General features: G+C 43.7%; 4 protein-coding genes across 14 annotated transcripts; 2 read left to right on the forward strand and 2 right to left on the reverse strand.

Moving 5' to 3' along the window:
* Nucleotides 1–621: 621 nt before the first annotated feature.
* hmgxb3 (HMG box domain containing 3) lies at nucleotides 622–9,777 on the reverse strand. 3 transcript variants are annotated; one of them, XM_011610657.2, is made up of 21 exons: nucleotides 9,667–9,777; nucleotides 8,927–9,085; nucleotides 8,645–8,819; nucleotides 7,841–8,329; nucleotides 7,651–7,758; nucleotides 7,418–7,552; nucleotides 7,008–7,231; nucleotides 6,767–6,879; nucleotides 6,616–6,687; nucleotides 6,350–6,432; nucleotides 6,165–6,275; nucleotides 5,916–6,056; nucleotides 5,526–5,833; nucleotides 5,141–5,268; nucleotides 4,498–4,623; nucleotides 4,214–4,398; nucleotides 3,885–4,104; nucleotides 3,436–3,569; nucleotides 3,100–3,219; nucleotides 2,811–3,020; nucleotides 622–2,551 (listed from the first exon to the last, which is right to left on the reverse strand). In XM_011610657.2, the coding sequence occupies exons 2-21, from the start codon at nucleotides 9,061–9,063 to the stop codon at nucleotides 1,970–1,972; spliced, it is 3,801 nt and encodes a 1,266-aa protein (XP_011608959.2). In that variant the 5' UTR covers nucleotides 9,064–9,085; nucleotides 9,667–9,777; the 3' UTR covers nucleotides 622–1,969. The 3 variants fall into 3 exon arrangements, with proteins under 3 accessions (XP_011608959.2, XP_011608960.2, XP_011608961.2); XM_011610658.2 differs by having other exon boundaries at nucleotides 9,663–9,755; XM_011610659.2 differs by having other exon boundaries at nucleotides 9,567–9,750.
* Nucleotides 9,778–10,343: 566 nt separating this feature from the next.
* On the forward strand, nucleotides 10,344–11,269 carry slc35a4 (solute carrier family 35 member A4). The gene is made up of 3 exons (XM_029847565.1): nucleotides 10,344–10,378; nucleotides 10,715–10,813; nucleotides 11,038–11,269. The coding sequence occupies exons 1-3, from the start codon at nucleotides 10,364–10,366 to the stop codon at nucleotides 11,230–11,232; spliced, it is 309 nt and encodes a 102-aa protein (XP_029703425.1). The 5' UTR covers nucleotides 10,344–10,363; the 3' UTR covers nucleotides 11,233–11,269.
* Nucleotides 11,270–11,546: 277 nt separating this feature from the next.
* LOC101069765 (probable UDP-sugar transporter protein SLC35A4) lies at nucleotides 11,547–12,902 on the forward strand. Its single transcript, XM_003970352.3, has one exon. It carries the CDS (start codon nucleotides 11,582–11,584, stop codon nucleotides 12,548–12,550), a length of 969 nt encoding a protein of 322 aa, XP_003970401.1. The 5' UTR covers nucleotides 11,547–11,581; the 3' UTR covers nucleotides 12,551–12,902.
* On the reverse strand, nucleotides 12,615–17,357 carry LOC105417364 (uncharacterized). 9 transcript variants are annotated; one of them, XM_029847563.1, is made up of 19 exons: nucleotides 17,227–17,357; nucleotides 17,104–17,152; nucleotides 16,952–17,013; nucleotides 16,832–16,882; nucleotides 16,636–16,758; nucleotides 16,494–16,568; nucleotides 16,305–16,387; nucleotides 16,111–16,221; nucleotides 15,811–15,939; nucleotides 14,838–14,965; nucleotides 14,542–14,756; nucleotides 14,403–14,468; nucleotides 14,229–14,322; nucleotides 14,032–14,156; nucleotides 13,836–13,949; nucleotides 13,541–13,708; nucleotides 13,077–13,227; nucleotides 12,908–12,995; nucleotides 12,615–12,836 (listed from the first exon to the last, which is right to left on the reverse strand). In XM_029847563.1, exons 1-18 carry the CDS (start codon nucleotides 17,272–17,274, stop codon nucleotides 12,931–12,933), a joined length of 1,857 nt encoding a protein of 618 aa, XP_029703423.1. In that variant the 5' UTR covers nucleotides 17,275–17,357; the 3' UTR covers nucleotides 12,615–12,836; nucleotides 12,908–12,930. The 9 variants fall into 9 exon arrangements, with proteins under 9 accessions (XP_029703423.1, XP_029703421.1, XP_029703418.1 ...); XM_029847561.1 differs by having other exon boundaries at nucleotides 12,908–13,004; XM_029847558.1 differs by lacking the exon at nucleotides 12,908–12,995.
* Nucleotides 17,358–17,441: the final 84 nt, after the last annotated feature.

Below are 17,441 nucleotides of genomic sequence, written 5' to 3' on the forward strand. Positions count from 1 at the left end.
AATAGTGAGGACCCCAATGAAGTCCTGATTCCACCCTGTAAGATGGGGAAAACTGAAATACAACGAACGAGGTCATGCTCAATACATTAAATGAGATACAGCAGAGAGGTGCACTCCCAACATGACCTGGCTCCTGACGTCCTCTGGAGGAAAATGGCAGTTGAGGGAAAGAAAACAGCGCTCTCAATTTTCAGATGTTTTTAAACTAAGACGGTCTCAAGTCTTTGTCAACAGTCTTGTGAAAATGGGACAACTCATGACTCTCAAAATGGGAAGCTGGTTGTTTTAACTTATTAAGTTTGATAGGAAATGAGCTTTTTGTGCTTCACCAAGGACACACACCAAGGTCGTGGACATAACTACTGTCTGAAATGAGCTAAAACCAACATAAAGTGTTATCTTTAAAGCTTCATTTTGCTTCTTCTCCTGACGTATGGAAGCTGTCATATTGCTTAGCATGACTATAAAGTTTCAAAGTGTGGATGTTATGCTATATTGTTTCTGTTGATGTTTATTCTAAGACGATGAACTGCCTGTGCAGCGTTTTGTATCATTATCGTCACCACTTTCGAAACTTATTTTCCACAGGAGCCAGAACAGACGGGAAACTCTGAGCCCCGACAGGGTTCGGCAGATTACAGCCTTTATTCACAGTTACAGTGAATTCACACAGAAAGAACGCTGCAAGCAAAATACTCACAAGTAGAAGCATTGTTTCACATCTACTTACAGGAAGTGGATGGTCGATGTAAACAACAGCAATAAGGGTAAATAAACGGTGCAAAACTATAAAATCCCCCGAATATTATATGACTGGGGGAATTTTTTATTTCTCTTTTGCACATATCCGTCTTTCACTTTACAAATGAAAACAGTTTATATCAACACAATCACTGATAAGCACTAATATTTCTGTTCATACAAAATTATTTTCCACCTTAAAGACAGGAAATTCTGCATTGAATTGAATTGAATACCAGTCAGAACATTAAAACCAGACTCTACCAAGCCAATAGCACTGCCTCTGTTTCAAAAGCTGCAGAAAACTCACAAAAAAGGGACAAATGCACAGTAAATATGGGCTTTTTTGTTTTTATTGTTGGCCTGTATATTAAACCCGACTGTGCTGCAGTGTCATTGCTACTTCAGTTAATCAGACACAGAATCAATCCTTCCTCCTGGTCCCACAAACCTCTGCTCTATGATGAAGACATGCAGATGAAGAACTTTGCAGAACTTTGCAGTGATTCCCCCGGGGGTTACAAACAGTCCCATGACACCGTACATGACGGGTCCAACTTCTGAGATGACAGTGATGTTGATGAGAGATGAAAATCAAAAAAGAATTCAATTTACAAGAACACAAGAACAAAAACTTGGCATAATGAACCACTGTTAATCTCGTCTGCGTGGCCAGAAGGCTACAATAAATCTGTCTCATCCGGCAAAACAGCCATGATGGGAAAATTCTGAAATTCGTTTCCTGTTTCCGATTTTTGCCAAATTTCAAAACGAAAGACTTTCTTCTCTGAGAAGAAAATGCAGGTTTTCACCCACTGAGCCACATCAGCCCAGAAGGCAACACGTGGCAGCTTAGAGGTAAGACGGCGTCGGCACATGAATACGGAGAGAATGCAGTAAAAGTCTTCACGTTGCAAAATTAGAGTTTCAGCCTGCATTTTTAAAATCTCGTCTACATTCTTAAAATGAGAAAACACAGACACACACATGAAATTGGTACATTCTTCACTTGAAGCAGCATCGTGTCAGGTCTTATTTTAAAACTTATTGAAGAGCCTGGAGCCTCAGAATAAACTGCGCCCGACTACTTCGCATTAAATATGCTTTTGTCCGTTATTCCTCCAACAGAAAGTGACATTTTTGCTTCTTCTGGATCAAACAATCCAATCTTTTGTTGGAGCATCCTGTCACATGGGCATTATCACATATCACACCATCCTGACTGCAGTCATTCAGGCAGCACCACCCTGTATGTCTCCGCCCCCCCCTCGTGCATTTGCACCTTCATCTCGCCGTCTTCCTCCTTCTCCGTTTTAATTTGTGCCACTCCGAGTCGACACAGAGCGTCTCTGATCACCACGTCTCCAGGCTGACAGGCCTGCACCACTTTGTTGATCTGCTGGCACACAATGTCCCTGCTGGTGAGGAAATCCACCAGCCGGTTGTAAAGGTAGTAATACGCCGGGTTGTTGAAGACCGCAGGTTGCTGCCGCACACGGTCCGCCGAGGAGCAGGCGTCTGACCTCTCAGAGGTCACGTCATCTGCAGCATCGTCTGTCTGTCCTTTTCCTTCTGCCGCCATGTCATTTCCTTCTGCTGGGTCTGAGATCAGGCTGACGTAGGGCTCCAGCTCTCGGCAGAGGTGTATGGAATGGTGCTCCGAAGGAAAAGCAGCATCTTCCTGGGCTGCTCCAGGAGAACAAACCAGCCAACAGGACGATGATTTGGTGATGGGGTGGACGTGATGGGTCTCTACCAGTGACACGTCAGCACTGTAGGGCTGGTCTTGTAACTCCGGACATGACACTACCTAAAGGACGCCAAAAAATTATTAGTATTACATTACTGGTTTAATTTTAAAACCACCTACAATGCAACTCAGAGATGATTGGATAATTGTCATTCGGTGTTTTTTTGTATAGAAGTCATCAACCTCTGTCACTCCAGTTTGATAATTACCTAAAACAACAAGATTGAATTAAAAACACAGTAAAATAGTTGAATGTGGAGGTATTCCTTCCACCCAGGACGCGCATAAGAGTTCTACAGGTGCATTTTAAGTTTCTTACCTGTGTTTTCTCAAACGGGTCGGAGAAACAACCTTGGTTTCTGCCCCACATCTTGGTTGCTAATTCTGAGTAATGCATGTCGGCACACAGCGCCACCGACCGAGCGCAGTCACTGATGTAGACCGGGGGCCAGTATCGCGAAGACAGCAGCAGGTCCACGTGATCTCGCGCCGTTTCACCTCTCACCAAATACTTTGAACCGCACACCACCTGGGAAACGAAAGCAACCTTAAAATGCTACATTTGGGTAGATTTGGGTCTGTTAAAGTGTCCGAGCTGCTGTCGTTACCTTGTGAGGGCAGAGCTTAGACAGCTTTCCAGCTGTGAGGTCTGAGGGGGGCGGCGGGGCTGTGGGGAGGCTGCTGTGGACAAACGTGTACAAAGAGAAGAGCGAGGCCAGCAGCTCATCCTGATGCACAAGAGAGAAAGACAGGACTCTTTTATATAGATGGGCTTGCTTATTATTTTATAGGGATTTCATATGTATTAGGCCGAAGTAAAATGCTTTTTGCTTCTGAGCAATAAAAGCTGAAGATAAACCTAACAGCCACATATTTTCTTTGACGTAAACACACATGGAGGACAGGTGACAGAAGAGAGGGGGGGGGAGGGCGGACGGACGGACCTTAGTGGAGGCTGGGGTGATGTTTGCCCCACAGCGTCCCAGTATTGCTCTCAGTTCTTCTTCTGTGTGATCTTCCATCTTGTCTAGATTTAGTTTGCCATCGTGAACAAGCCGCACCAGAACAGCTGGATCTCCTAAAACCAACAAATAACCATTTTAAAACAAATCATCTTCAGTTATCAGAGGTTGGGTTTAGTTTCAATAGATTCATTTTTTCAGTGGGGAACCTATTGGAGATCAGGGAGCCTTGTTTAAATTTAGGTGATTAGGGTTACTGCATCTCAAAATTAAGGAAAATCTGCATTAATGTGCACAAAATTACACTGGAGCTGCAAAAGTGTGCATTTAAAGGCAAAAGTACAGATCTTCAGAGCCAAAATGAAGGAAGTGACCCTGGCGTTTACAGTGAACTCTCACTCCTGGTTTTCAGTGGAATAACACTTTAGTACCCGAGGGCGGTGATGGTGCCTGGACCTTGTCCTTCTCCGTGTTGATGACAGTGGGACCTCTCATCAGAGGAGGAAAGAAGGGGGCGATGATAGATGCATCCACACGGGTGATAGGAATGTCAGTGGGGAAAATGGCTTGCTCAATGGCCTCGGTTTCCATGGTCAACCAGAAGTCATCCATGTGCACTTCGTCTGAGACCGAATACTCAGGCCAGGTAAACTGTCAACAGAGACAGAGAGGGGTCAAAACACAAGCATCTAAAGCCCTAAGAACTGGCAGAGTGACTGGCTTTATGTGTACAGCCAGAACTTCAACTCTGATGTTTTACCTCTACGTTCTTTAGCTCCAGCACGTTGTTGGAGTATCGCTGTGCAAACTCCAGTTTGGGAGCCACACCACAAATTCCGCAGATCATGTCATTGTAATCACGCACTGTGAGGCACTCGAAGGCCCAGTAACCACTGAGGAGCAGCTCCAAAATCTGCGACAACTCCTCAGAACTTAAGTTGTGGACTGAGGAACAAGTGGACGGCCCAGTTAAAGATAATAGACACAATCCATTTAAAATGCAGAGAGTGTTACTGGATGTCTGATAAGTTAAATATCGTTTACCAGGGTGACTCTGGTCTAGGATGGTCCTGGTCACCTCGGTGGGATGATGACCCAGTTTGATCCTGGCCCTGACCTTTAGGAAGAGGTCGAGGCTAACCAGCAGTTTGTTCCCAACATTGAACAAACCTAATAAGAAACAAATTCACATCTTTTTACAGAAATACAACAACAACAACCAAACAACAGAGCGATATATATTATAATTTGCTGCAGTTTTAGTGGAAATAGGATGACAAGTTAATTTTTGAGAGGGGAATAACAAACATCATTCACAAAGTTCCCCTGTAGGGTGCCAATGAATATTTTGGTGACGTGCTTTGATGTCTTCTACAAAACAGCAATTGTAGTTGAGGGGGGAAAAAAACAACAATCAATGACACACTTGAATTGCTGACATATATAATAATTAAAATGAGTTTTCAGTGTAAGGCCTTCAAAGTGTTTTGGTAGATTGTCAGGGAAAGTTAAAACATATGATTTGTTAAAGATCACAAGGATAAATATGTCTGTCTTTATTTTTGTCTTGGGGGAATTTTGCTGTATATTAGCATCACTACATGATCAAATGTGGTTATTGTGTTAAACACACAACTAAGAGTGTATTTGTTGAATGGCCATACACTAATGAGACCCTGAGGTTTACCTGGGTGCAGGTCAGTGAAGCTGTGCAGAGCCAGGCACTGAAGGTTTAGACACACTTTCAGCTGGAGAGAGACGGACTGGACAAGTGTCTCGGTAAGCAGCCAGCAGTCCTCCTGTCCTGCAATGGTGCTAACACACACACAGCAGCCAAATGAAAAACAATTCTTTAAAAAAAACATGGGCTCTTTGTCTGAATATTAAACAACCCGATGTAACTGCTTGTAACTGATCCAGCACATGACTACAGCTGTGACATGGTCTGCCTTAGCTGATGCTGTCTTGTGCTCATTTTCTGAGTTAATAGTCTCAATGTGGCAGATTTTCTGTTTTAATCCATTACATTCGAAATATAGAAACTCCTATCATCTCATGATCCATCTTCTCACCTTTGGCCTCCTTTGAAGAGAGGATAGTTACACAGGCTGCAGTGTGTAGCTGCACATTCATAGAACCGAGGCCACCTAGACTCCACCAAGGTCTCGGTCTCTGCTTTGAACTCTCGCTGCTGCTCTTCTGTCTGAATCAGAACAATCTGGAGACTGTTGAGTTCCTGGATGAGGGTCAGAGTTTCCTGGAGCTCAGTTTCACCCTCAGGGATCTGAAGGGACCGTTGCAGCAACTGCAGCGTACTGTGGCGCTGGGTATCCTTCTGAGCAGGACTGAGAGGCTGATACGGGTCCAGCAGAGGCACAGACTGAGAAAGAGAAAACAGAAGCATCAGCGAAAGACTGGCCTCATATGCTTCATTTATAAAGGAATTTCCTCTCGGCTCTCACATTTGCCTCCTTGTTGCTCTTCTGGGCCAGCTCACAGCCACATTTAGGACACACTGCAGGTTTGTGTCTGTTCTTATACATGTAGTCGCAGGATGGATTCTTACACCGACCTCTCCCTCGGGCTGTGGACAGACCTAAATCCTAAGACAATAAAGCAAGGCAAGACTTCAATTTAGTCTAAAAACCAAAAGAATCTAAAGGTATCCTTGACTGTAACTATATAAGAAAAGAAGGCTTGAATATACAGACCAGGTTAGAGATTGAGTTTTGTTGTTTTAGAGGCAGGAATGACAGAAAATTTACTCTCCTGTCACCTGATGAAGTCACAGGCTGGCTTCCATTTGCTGGGACAGAGGTGCCCTACAGAAAACCACAGAGAAAGTAAGCAACAAATCTGTGTTTTGGGGCATTCGCTTTGAGTTGAGTATGTTAACCTGCATGGTTGTAGTTGTGGTCACTGTCTGGCCAAGCTGCTTCAGGGTGCTGGGCTTCAGACGTGAGAAACTGTCCTGGGGCACTGTTGTTGATAAAACAGGGTACAGAGGGGAAAATCTCAAAAAGTCACTTGTATAAACTCTTGTGAATTGTATAAAAACGTTTTTATGGGTCAAGAATAGCCAATGACTGTAGATACATCCATCTGATTAGACTAATAAAGCCTATTTTTAAAAATGAATGAGAAAAGTTAGCTGATAGTTACCAGACAGTGATCTGTTGTTGTTGTTGGCAGCTTTCTCAGGAGGAACAGCAAAGATGTGAACCAACGTACGACCTTTGGAAAGAAGCCAATGTGTAAATCCACAAGATGAAAATTGAGTCAGTGATCTGACTATTCCAATTCAGGGTGTTACCTGCGGTGCTACAGTAGGCAGGGAGGATGGGTCTCACAGGCCTCTTGTGAGCAGGGACACTACTACTGTCACAGCCTTCAGCTGCAGATGGTTTTGAACTGGTTTTTAACAGTCTACGCAGTGGAGGAGACAGTGTATGTCACTGGGTTAACCCTAACCCAAACTTAATATGATAAGAAGTATTATCACAAAACAATCATTACGAAACATTTTCTATTTAGCAAGACTTCCTGATGCTCACTTTTTTTGCTGCCTGATGCTGCTGCCCTCTAGCGGCTGTGCAAGTGTAGGTTTCTTCCCGGGTCGGCGTTGAACTTGAAGATCTCTTTTGCCCTTATTTTTGTTTGTTTTTCTGAGATCACTATTAGCCTCCTGGGCAGCAGGAGGTTCTGCCTGGCAGCTTCCTGTCTGGCTGTCAGTCTTCTGTGAAGTGAATGCTGTGTCTTTCTCTTTTGATTTCTTTGCCTGACATATAAACACAAGTCAGAAAAACTGGAGTTAGCTAAATGACAATAGTGTCTCAGAGTGACAACGACCATATATGAGCTATTCAGTTCATCCATTTACTTAAATTTTTCCCCACTGAAGACCATTCATGTGATTTAAGATTCAAACACTTTTTCAGTGTGTGTGTTGGCTCTTTTCACTTACAACAGGTATCCATTTTCCACCCAAGTGGTGTCCACATTCGGGACACTTCGGCGGCTTGTGACGAGTAACATATATAAATGAGCACTGGGGATTTAGACACTTCCCTCTGCCTCTCCTAGTGTATGTTTTCACAGACTGCACAAAAAAGGAAAACATAGACAATCAGGTAGTACAGGTGGCACAGCGGTATTTTTCTAGAGCTGTGCTTCTTCTAGGCAAATGAATTTACTTGCCATTTTATATGAAGGGCTGATGCTCTGTTCTTTGCTGGATCCTACAGAGAACATCATCATAGGGGACAGGGAGCTAAAACCGGGCACAAAGGTGGGCTCTAGACGGTTCTGCAGTGAGGGATAAAAAGCATGACTGCGTGATAAATAAAAGAATATTTAGATTAAAATGGTTAAGAATTGTAAGCCTTACTTGAGCAGGTATGAGAGCAACCATTTGTGCAGGTTCCTCTAGTTTCTGCAGCAACATAGAGGCTGCAGACCCACTGTCAGCAATGCTCTTATTTCCTTTGAGCGTGACCACAGTGACTGCAAGATCAGGGTCTTGGTCAACACAGGTGTCCATGGAGCTCTGGGCTTTGGATGTGAGAGAAGAGGAAGAAATGGATGCAATTTCTTGGGGGTCTGCAGGATGAGATGCCAGCACTGTTTCCTCTGTGATGTCACCAAGAACAGCAGCCTGCTCAGAATGTTCCACCTCGCTGGTCAACCCAAGAGGCGTAAACCCTTGGGTAACGGCGGCAGATGGCAGGATACTGTCCACTGTGGAGTCCACGTAAACCTCTGACTCAGGGCTTCCTAGAGGCTGATTTGAGGAACAGCCTTTAGACAGGAGGAGGTAATCTGCCCGGGGAAGGATTTTACGGTAGCCGGGTACGTCTTTGGAGGGATTAGGGGAAGACTGTAGGAAAGATACAATTAGGAAAACAGCATTTATGTAATCATGATGACAACATACTTGATGCAGCTGCTCAGTGTGGCTGCAAAATCCACTAGTGCTACCTTCACTTCAGTAATGAAGCACACACTATTCCTGTATTTATTAATTATTATCTAAGATGTCAGGATATTCTAGAGAAACTTCTGATTCATCATCTGTCAGTTGTGTTTTACTTCCAGGATACTAGCAATAGATATGTTGATATTGCTTAATTACATTTTCTTAAAATCCAGCTGGATTATATTAGTTTACATAATGGTTGAGAGTGTAACCTACTCTGTCTGTTCCATCCTTCTCAGCCTTGGCTTTCTCCAGATAATAAGCTTTCTCAGCCACGCTGAGCCTCTTCCAGCTCTCGCTGATGCGCTTGTTGATCTCCGATTGTGGAATATTAGAAGCTTCCTGCTGCAAAATCTGGTGAACATCGAAATAGTACAGCAGATAGGCCGACCTAAAACAGACAGATTTCACATCTTAAATCCATATCAGGAAGCAGGGTAATGTACTCGTGGAATTTTAAATGTCTAAGTATGAAATTGATTGATTGGGGATGTTTACCTGGGTTTCTTGGGTTTATCAGCGCAAACTTCTTGAGATTTACTCTTTTTCTTTTTAGGGGTCGCTACCTCACTCTGGTTGTAGCTTTCTACCTCCTCGGTCACTTTTACAATGTCAAACACTTCGTCTTTCTCCATGACCTCCAAAGGTCTAGGTGCACTTTTTTTGAAAAATCACAAAGAAAAACCCATTCTATTCATATTTAATCCTAGCATTTGTTTTCAATAAACATACACTCAAAAGAGAGAAAACATTACACACATTCTGAAGCATACATCCCAATGGTGTATAAATATACATTGATTATTCTACAATAGACACAATTACACCTAACACTTCTGGGGTTACAAAGCTAATACTAACAATAAAATGTTAACTCTTACAATAATGTAGATAATTTAGTAAAATATTAGAAAAAGAAGCTTGAAGCAATGTGACTATTAAATATATATTGATATATCAGAGAAATGAGCTTCATTTAAAATAAAAACGCCTGGTAAGTAGTTATGCATTGAGCATTGACATGTTAAAACATTGGGCCTTCAATGGTCTAAAAGCAGATTTAATGGCGTGTCTCTATACTGCCTGCACCGTCCATGGGTTATCCAATGAAATTCCGTCTTATTGAAGTCTTACCTACCCTGGCTTGGGGCGCTAGAATCGGCTCGAAACAACATTTAGGAGACCGCGATAAAGTCAGGCATTCAAACAAAGAGTTTAAGAAGCTTAAATGTACCTACACGGTCCAATAGATCAACGATTAGTGGCGCATTTCTGTCTGTATTGTAGCTTCATTTCTCGCTGACATGTAAAAAAACATGGCGGCTTGTTGCTAGGAGTGTTAACCAATCAGATCCCAGAATAAACTAGATCTGGCCAATCAGAGAACGGATTTTTGACACGTGAAAAAACGCATGCAACATGAATACCTTTTTATGCAGAAACTAACCACAGGAGGGCGCAATTAACATGGTTATTGCGTTATAGGCGTTTGTAGAATGCAAGTAATGGAGATAACAAATATAGATAAAGGCTTTAAAATCAATATTTTAAAATTGGAAGTTTTCGCAAAGTACAGCATACAAAATGTTTAAAAATAAAGACTGCAATAGAAATAATTAAATCAATAGACGAGGAAAATTAAATAATGTATATCAAAGGTTTATGAACGTGTAAAGTGTATTAAACTATTTTACATTTTTATACTAAATTTCAACATGTAAATCATTTATCCGTTTCATATGAGGGAAGCCAGTCCATTTTGAATTTGGCTTTGGAGATACATTTTGATTGAGTTCAGTGTAACGAATTTCGTTATAAAGCCCTAATTAGGGGAAATCGATGGATAGACTGCATGATGCCAGACCAGACCAATCGAGTTGAGATGCATATGATCCAGGCTTATGAGCCGAACACCGATCACATTACTGAGCAAAGATGGCGGATGACAAGGTGAGCGAGTTTCTGGGCTCTGACTCAAATATAGCTATGGTGCCCTGTTTACCATAAGACATGACAGCTGTAAAAGAAGGAAATTTGGGACCCTCGAGGTGCCATTCTCTTAAAAAAATAGTTCAAGTTAATGACAGATGCTGTGAATTTCGCTTAATATAACTAACACAACTAGTTACAAGGCTATAAGCTAGGTGAGAAACTTGGAAACTTTTTAGTAATGATGAATAGATTTCGGAGATTTTCTTGTACCTTCAACTTCAACCTGTGTTGACCTGCAGGGATGAGAGAATCACCCTAAAGTTTAACACAAGCACGTTATTTTTCCCGTTCCAGGATCCACTGAAACAGTTGAAAGATCTAACACAGCTAAGAAAACAGTTGGAGGAAATCCAGAGGCGAGTGGAGAACGAAGTTTCAGTGGGAATCCCTCAAGTATGTTGTTGTAACACGAGTATGTCAAATTTCGGTAGAGCACAATATATGTATTTTGACTGTAATTGCCAATTCAAGTGTTGGATCTATCCCAGTGTTGAATTAATGGAGAACAAGTCAGGAGTTCACATGTATCCCACCTCAAAGTGTTATTGATTGATGCAGTGTTGTGGGATGTTATGTATTGCCCTTATTTGTTATAAATGTGTTTTCATTTCCTGCAGGAAGGCTCACTGTTTGGATCTCCATTTCTGAGGGGCTTTCTGGCAGGTTATGTGGTGGCCAGGCTGCGCTCCTCAGCAGTCTTGGGCGTGCTGCTGGGAACCGTAACTGGAATTTATGCAGCTCAAAACTACCAGGTGCCCAACATTGAGAGGACCATCAAAGAGTATATGAACAACTTGAAAAAGGGACCTTAGGAATGCTGGCAGGCTGCTACTCATGCCAACGTCCCACCACTGACTGGACTGGAATTTTAGTGTTATTTCCTTTTTCTGCTTGTTTCCTTTCTGAGGCAGGAAGGTACCAAAGTGCTCTATTTTCATTTGTACAAGTTCTGTGTCTCCAGACAAGTGTTTGGTTTTCTGGAGTAATTATCTTAAGCTTTTTATTTTTATTTCATACAAAACACATTTCTTGTCCAACTGGTATTCCAAACACAAAGTTGATAAGTTATAGCTTCTTCAGATGTTTTTAACGTGAAATCTGTGTTTTATATTTCAGTAGTCAACAGGGGTCTTAGAAATAGCTCGTCTCCTTTTATTGAGGATGATTGTGATTGAGAATGTGGGCCCTGGGTCCCAGGCAGGAATGAGGAGGCAGTGGAGGAAAAGGATTCGGTGGGGTGTCCTCTTTGCCCTGATGGTTCTCATTTACGGCTCTCATGCACCTCTCATTACGCTAACCAAAGTAGACGGTCGAGTCCCTTTTCACCCGTCGTCGTGTGTTGTCATGATTGAGTTGAGCAAACTTGCCATCTCTCTGGCCTCTCTTTCTCTAAGTGGTGGGCTCTCTACTCTATGCCAGCCACCATCTGCAGTCCTTTTATCCTCCTATGCTGTTCCTGCTGTTCTCTATGCCCTCAATAACAACCTGGTAGTTCTCATGCAGGCTTTCATGGACCCAAGCTCATTCCAAGTCTTGTCCAACCTGAAAATCGCCTCCACTGCCCTCCTGTACTCCCTCTGTCTGGGTAAGAGGCTCCGGCCTGCTCAGTGGTGCGCTTTAGGTCTCCTCTTGGCTGCGGGTTTTTGCCACACTTATTTTTCTTTGGATCTTGGAGAGCAAGAGAGGGCTGAGAATGGTCCCACGCTTCATATCACAGCCTGGGGGCTTTTCCTGGTGCTGGTGTATTGCTTCATTTCAGGCCTGGCAGCAGTGTATACAGAGAGGGTTCTGAAGAGCCAGGAGCTGCCCCTGAGTTTGCAAAATCTCTACCTCTATGTATTCGGTGTGTCCATCAATGGGATTTCAGCCTACATGTCAGGAGATGAACAGAACTTCTTGGAAGGTTTTTCTGGGGTGGTGTGGGTCATCATAGCGGGACAGGCAGCCAATGGACTCCTGATGTCCATCGTGCTCAAACATGGCAGCGGTATCACCAGGCTGTTTGTCATTTCCTGCTCCATGCTGGTCAACGCTCTGCTATCTTGGGCCATCTTGGGGTTGCAGCTCTCACCTTTCTTCCTCCTCCCAGTGTGTTTAATTGGACTTGCAGCTTACCTTTACTACACATAGTCAAGTCTGTCAGTCGTCCACAGGCTCAAATTACTCTTGTTCATTTAAAAAATGTTTGACTCTTTTTTTTTGGGATGTTACATTTTCTGCCCTCATGTGCCTTCTGATGTTGACATCCAGGATCTGTAACCATGCACACATGTCAGCGTATGATGTAAGTTTAATTTATAACATTAATGCACTGGTCTAAGAACATTCAAACCACACAGGTGTGGAATAAGATCATATTTAATGTAGCAGCGTGCTACTGTTGTTATCTTGATGCTTTTATGATGTATTGCATTCTCTGTAATAAACAGAAGAGAAAGTGTTACTGTGTGCAAATGCTGTCCAATAAACCATTTTAACAAGATTCACATTATAATGGCGCGTGTTAACATTTAGGCTGGTCCGTGTTGGGACGAGTGTTTGGTGTCACCGCGCGCAGTTATGGAGTCCTTCATCTCTGCCAGCGCTCGAATGAAAAAAGCAGGAGCGTTAGAACGCCAGATGTATCTCCTTGCATTCCTAAAGGACAAATGCTGACCTTTACGTAGTCGCTTGTTGTCGGCCTGTAGCTGCTGGTTCTGTGCAGACAGGAAAACTGCGTCCTGCACAGCCTCCATCAGAACATTCCTGTACCTGTCCTCTGATGCCTTCCTTTGCTCCTCGCTGACCTGACGGAACACTCGGAACACCTAGACAAGAACAGACGAGAGGACCAGAAATGCTCCTTAAATATTTAATGACTACATTCCTGGTAACAGAGGACAGGATTTTGGTATTTCAACTGTGTCCTTTTATCTGCCTTTTATATGTTTTGTAGATTATTCTTTATTCCTGCTTAAAGTAATTGAATATTAGAGATTTAATTGAATTACACCAACTGGTAATGGGACTAACAGTTATTTGGGCTTGCGACCGATTTAGACGCCGAATCATCTGTGAAACAGCACTTTTTCTTACCTGCCGCATTCAATTGTGACACCGATCTGACTCGGCACTCCTCACCTGCAGACTCTCATCTCTGAGACACTGAAGCTCTGTTTGGTGTCTGAGGTGTTGATTCTGCAGGTGTCTCTCAGCCTGCTGCGCCTCAGCTTGCAGCGCCTCCATCTGCAGCACCAGGACCCGCCTCTCCCTGCTCAGCACCAGCAGCTCCCCGTGTGGGCCTTCGGTCTGGGGTGAAACATTAGAAATACGGGATCCTAATTAAATTGCTGTGGTTTCTGCATAAATGAAAACTGAGTCAGAAACACTAGTTAAGATGGATCACTAACCGAGTAATGTGAGGTATAGATCTCACCTGTTCCTGCGCCAGGTCTTTCTCCATCTTCTCTACCTCCTCTTGAATTAACCTCCTGCTGTCTTCTCTGAGTTTTCTTCTCTGCTCCAGTACTTTGCTATATTCCTGCTGAGACTGAGTAATAAAAGACAATTAATGTACATTGCACACAGATCCTCATCTGATCTGCAGTGGTGTGAATAATAATGAGGATTACACGTTGACAGATGTCTGTTTGCTCTGCAGCAGCCTCCATTTTCACCCTCACCTCCCTGAGAGCCTCCCTCAGCTGCTGGATTCTCCTCACTCTCCCGTGGACGCTCTCAGCGGACCCTCTTCCCTCTGGGTGAGAGAAAAACACACATCGCGCCTCAGACGTCCGCTCCTTCCATCATTCATGTCACAGTAAATGACCTCTGATATGTTCCTCCATTTCTCGTTTCAGGTGATCTTGCAAACGCTCGAAGGTCTCTGCGCTGCCGTGATCGCCGCCGTCTCTCCCCGGAATCTTTGAATCAGCAGAACGGACATTTAAGCACTTTGCAGAGTCTGTGAGGGTTTAAAACAAAAAACAAAAACCCAACCAACCTGCGCGTTTTCTTTGATTTTCATGGACTTTTCCCTCCTTTTCTCCCATGACTGTTTTTTAACCATCTGTTGGACAGATCCTGAACTTCAGAGTCAAATATCTCCACATAAGCTGAGAAGGATCTATCAGTAGGCTGACCTGCAGAGTTTGGGTCAGCTCTGCCAGTCTGTGGATGCTGTACATTTCCTCTCCCCCCTGTGACATCATCTCTGTTCTCAGTTGTGTTATTTTATCTCTGATGTCCTCCTCGGTTGCCCTGGGTGACCAGACAGCTGCTGTGGCCTTAGTTATAAACCCTCTGACTTTCTGGGCCAAGGCTAAAGCCGAGCCGGTCTCATCACTGGGACAAAGAGCTAAAGGGTTGTCACAACAGCGCTCAGACGTTTATCTCTCTATATAAGTTGGTGCCCGTGGGCAAAGAAGGCTTCAATCACCTGGAGGATGGATGCAGAAGATGATGACAGTCCTACAGTTTCCCTCTAATGCTTCATTTATGAGCAAGTGGAGAAGATGTTTTGCTTCATGCTGACTTTGGTCCACAACCTTCACCAGTGGGTTGACTCTGCAGATTATTCCAATTTGTTAAGACAAAGCAGGACATAAATAAGGAAATGGTACAGTGTTCTGAGCCCTGGCTGCTGGTAGAGAGGCCTGTGAAGGAAAGAAATAACTCCTGTCCTGCACCGATGTAACTTAAAATTTCACTCATGGTGTGAAATACCTTTTGCACCCATGGCAGCACCCACATACATCCCAGAGTTTAGGCTTCACTTATCGAGGGAATCTGTCGTGTTGTTCTAAGGAATGAAATGTCCCCCTCAACACAAGCCTGCTCATAACATTCAGGTTAGAATGAACTGTTTCTACATAGAAACCTCATCACAGGTACTATAAAAGATCCTCCCTCCAGCATCACACTCTTATTATCATTACTCATATTTTCCCAGACTTCCCTGATGAGCCATTGGAGCACATGCATTCTGTAGACAGGAGATAATATGACAGAGAACTGACCCTGAAAAGTGTTTTATTCCTTGCTGCAGCACTTATTCCAGACCATTGCACAGTCTTCAGCGGGAGAACCTTTTTCATTTCCCTTGACCGACTCTGTCTTGAAACTGTGGTTTATATAATAATGCACTTAAAAGAAGCAGCTGCAGTCGCAGCCTGTGATGCATAAGTTAGATCCAAATGAACACTGAAGTTCCCACTTATCTAACTGCTGTTTTGTTAGCAATAGCCTCCAGCTTTGTGTTTTCCTGCGAGCACAATTCCAGAAGTGTTTACAAGAGATTAAAACGGTTTTATGGGGCTTTTCTGTGACTGGAGCTGTGATTTAACAGGCAACTGAACGTTACAACCGGGTCATTTTTAGGAGGGTGAGCTGAAGGCAGGTACACGACTGACCCTCTGAGGTCGGCCCTGCTGGCTGCTCCTGCCAGGCTGAACAGCTGCAGTCTGCTGCGGAAGACCTCTGAATCCACCTCCTCTGGATGACTTTTCCACTCCACAGAAACACCGAACATGGAACTGCAGCTACAGGAAGAAGACGTTTAGAGGCAGCATCAAGGACCGGCCATTTATTCTTAAATATAAGCTGCATCTAGGCTGCTCCTCTCATCACAATAGTTATTTCTCCAGGTATCCACAGCTGAAAGTCATCAAATAAAGTTACGGAATGACAAGGTCAGGGATTCTTTGACCCACCAGCTGTAAATGGAGCCCATGTTCGCCTTAAGCGTCTCCCTGCATGTTTCATAGAGCGCAAAGGCTTCTTCTGCAGAACTCACACACACCTCCGATAAGCCTTCAACAAGACTGGGCATAAAGGTGTGGGGGGGAAATAAATCATGTCATAAAATTAATTTGCTCATGTCTTTGTTCATATAATGTGGACGCACCTTCCAAGAACAGGGTGTGTCACATGTTTCAGAGCCTCTCTGTGGGGGCTCAGGAGGTCCACGGCACCGCCATCAGGATAAAACTGAGCAGAAAGAACAAAAACTGTACATCAACTACGTTCATTCACATTTCTCAATGCATCTTGGTAAAAGTAGGATATTTACTACTTTGGATTCTGTTGTGATTACCTGCAGGAAAGACACAGAGGTGAAGCACCCGTCTCTCACTTGAGGCAACACACAACGGAACACGTCTGCCAAGACCTAAAACAAAGATTCAGATTAGAACCTTTAAAAACAGCGGGAATAAAGCGTGGCTGTGTGGAGTTGCCTGTTTGACGACACAGGCGTCGGTCAGATTGTGAATGTTGGAGGCTCCACACAGCAGCAGAGCTCCTTTGAAGCCTCTGGACACCGACTCAGCAAGAGGCCGCAGCAGCTCAGAGAAGAGGCTCTGAAGGTTTGGAATCAGACGTGTCAGACTTGGGTTGATTCGCTGCTGCAAATGTAGGACCGCCGCTTCCTACCTGTGCGTGGTCGACCGTTGCGACTCCGTCAAAGAAGAACGACTTTGATTCCTGATTGAAAAACAGCAGCGAGGCCTTTCAGAGAGCCAGCTGTCAAATGTGGAATTCACAACATTTTACCTCATTTTCTGGGGTGTAGTCCACGCCGCGTCCTCCTGGGCTGATCACCACACCGTCAGTGTCTGTTTCACATGAAAAGACACATTTAAGGCCAACCCAGAGCGTCAGTGACTCAATATAATTCAGTCTTAATGTTTTTTCCTCTGCTTTACCTGCAGGAAGAAGAATTCCCACTTTTACTGCGGCAGCTCCGTCACACAGCTGCAGAAACACAACTACCGATAAACTAAAGTTGTTCAAAACACATTGATTAAATATCATAAGCAGCTACTTACAGGTGTGTCTATGTTCACGGCGCCCATCAGTGTGTCCACTGGCATCATGACACCCCAGTGAATTATTAATGGAAAGAATCTGCTTTCACTGGCGGGGTCGGGTTGTTAAGACAGCAAACACGGTCCCACACTGGGTGAACTAAATAACACTATTTAGTAATTTCCTATAAACATTATAATTGTTTGTTGAAACAAGCGTGATCATTAACATGATG

This window comes from Takifugu rubripes, chromosome 14, assembly GCF_901000725.2.
Source record: "Takifugu rubripes chromosome 14, fTakRub1.2, whole genome shotgun sequence".
Classification (NCBI taxonomy): domain Eukaryota; kingdom Metazoa; phylum Chordata; class Actinopteri; order Tetraodontiformes; family Tetraodontidae; genus Takifugu; species Takifugu rubripes.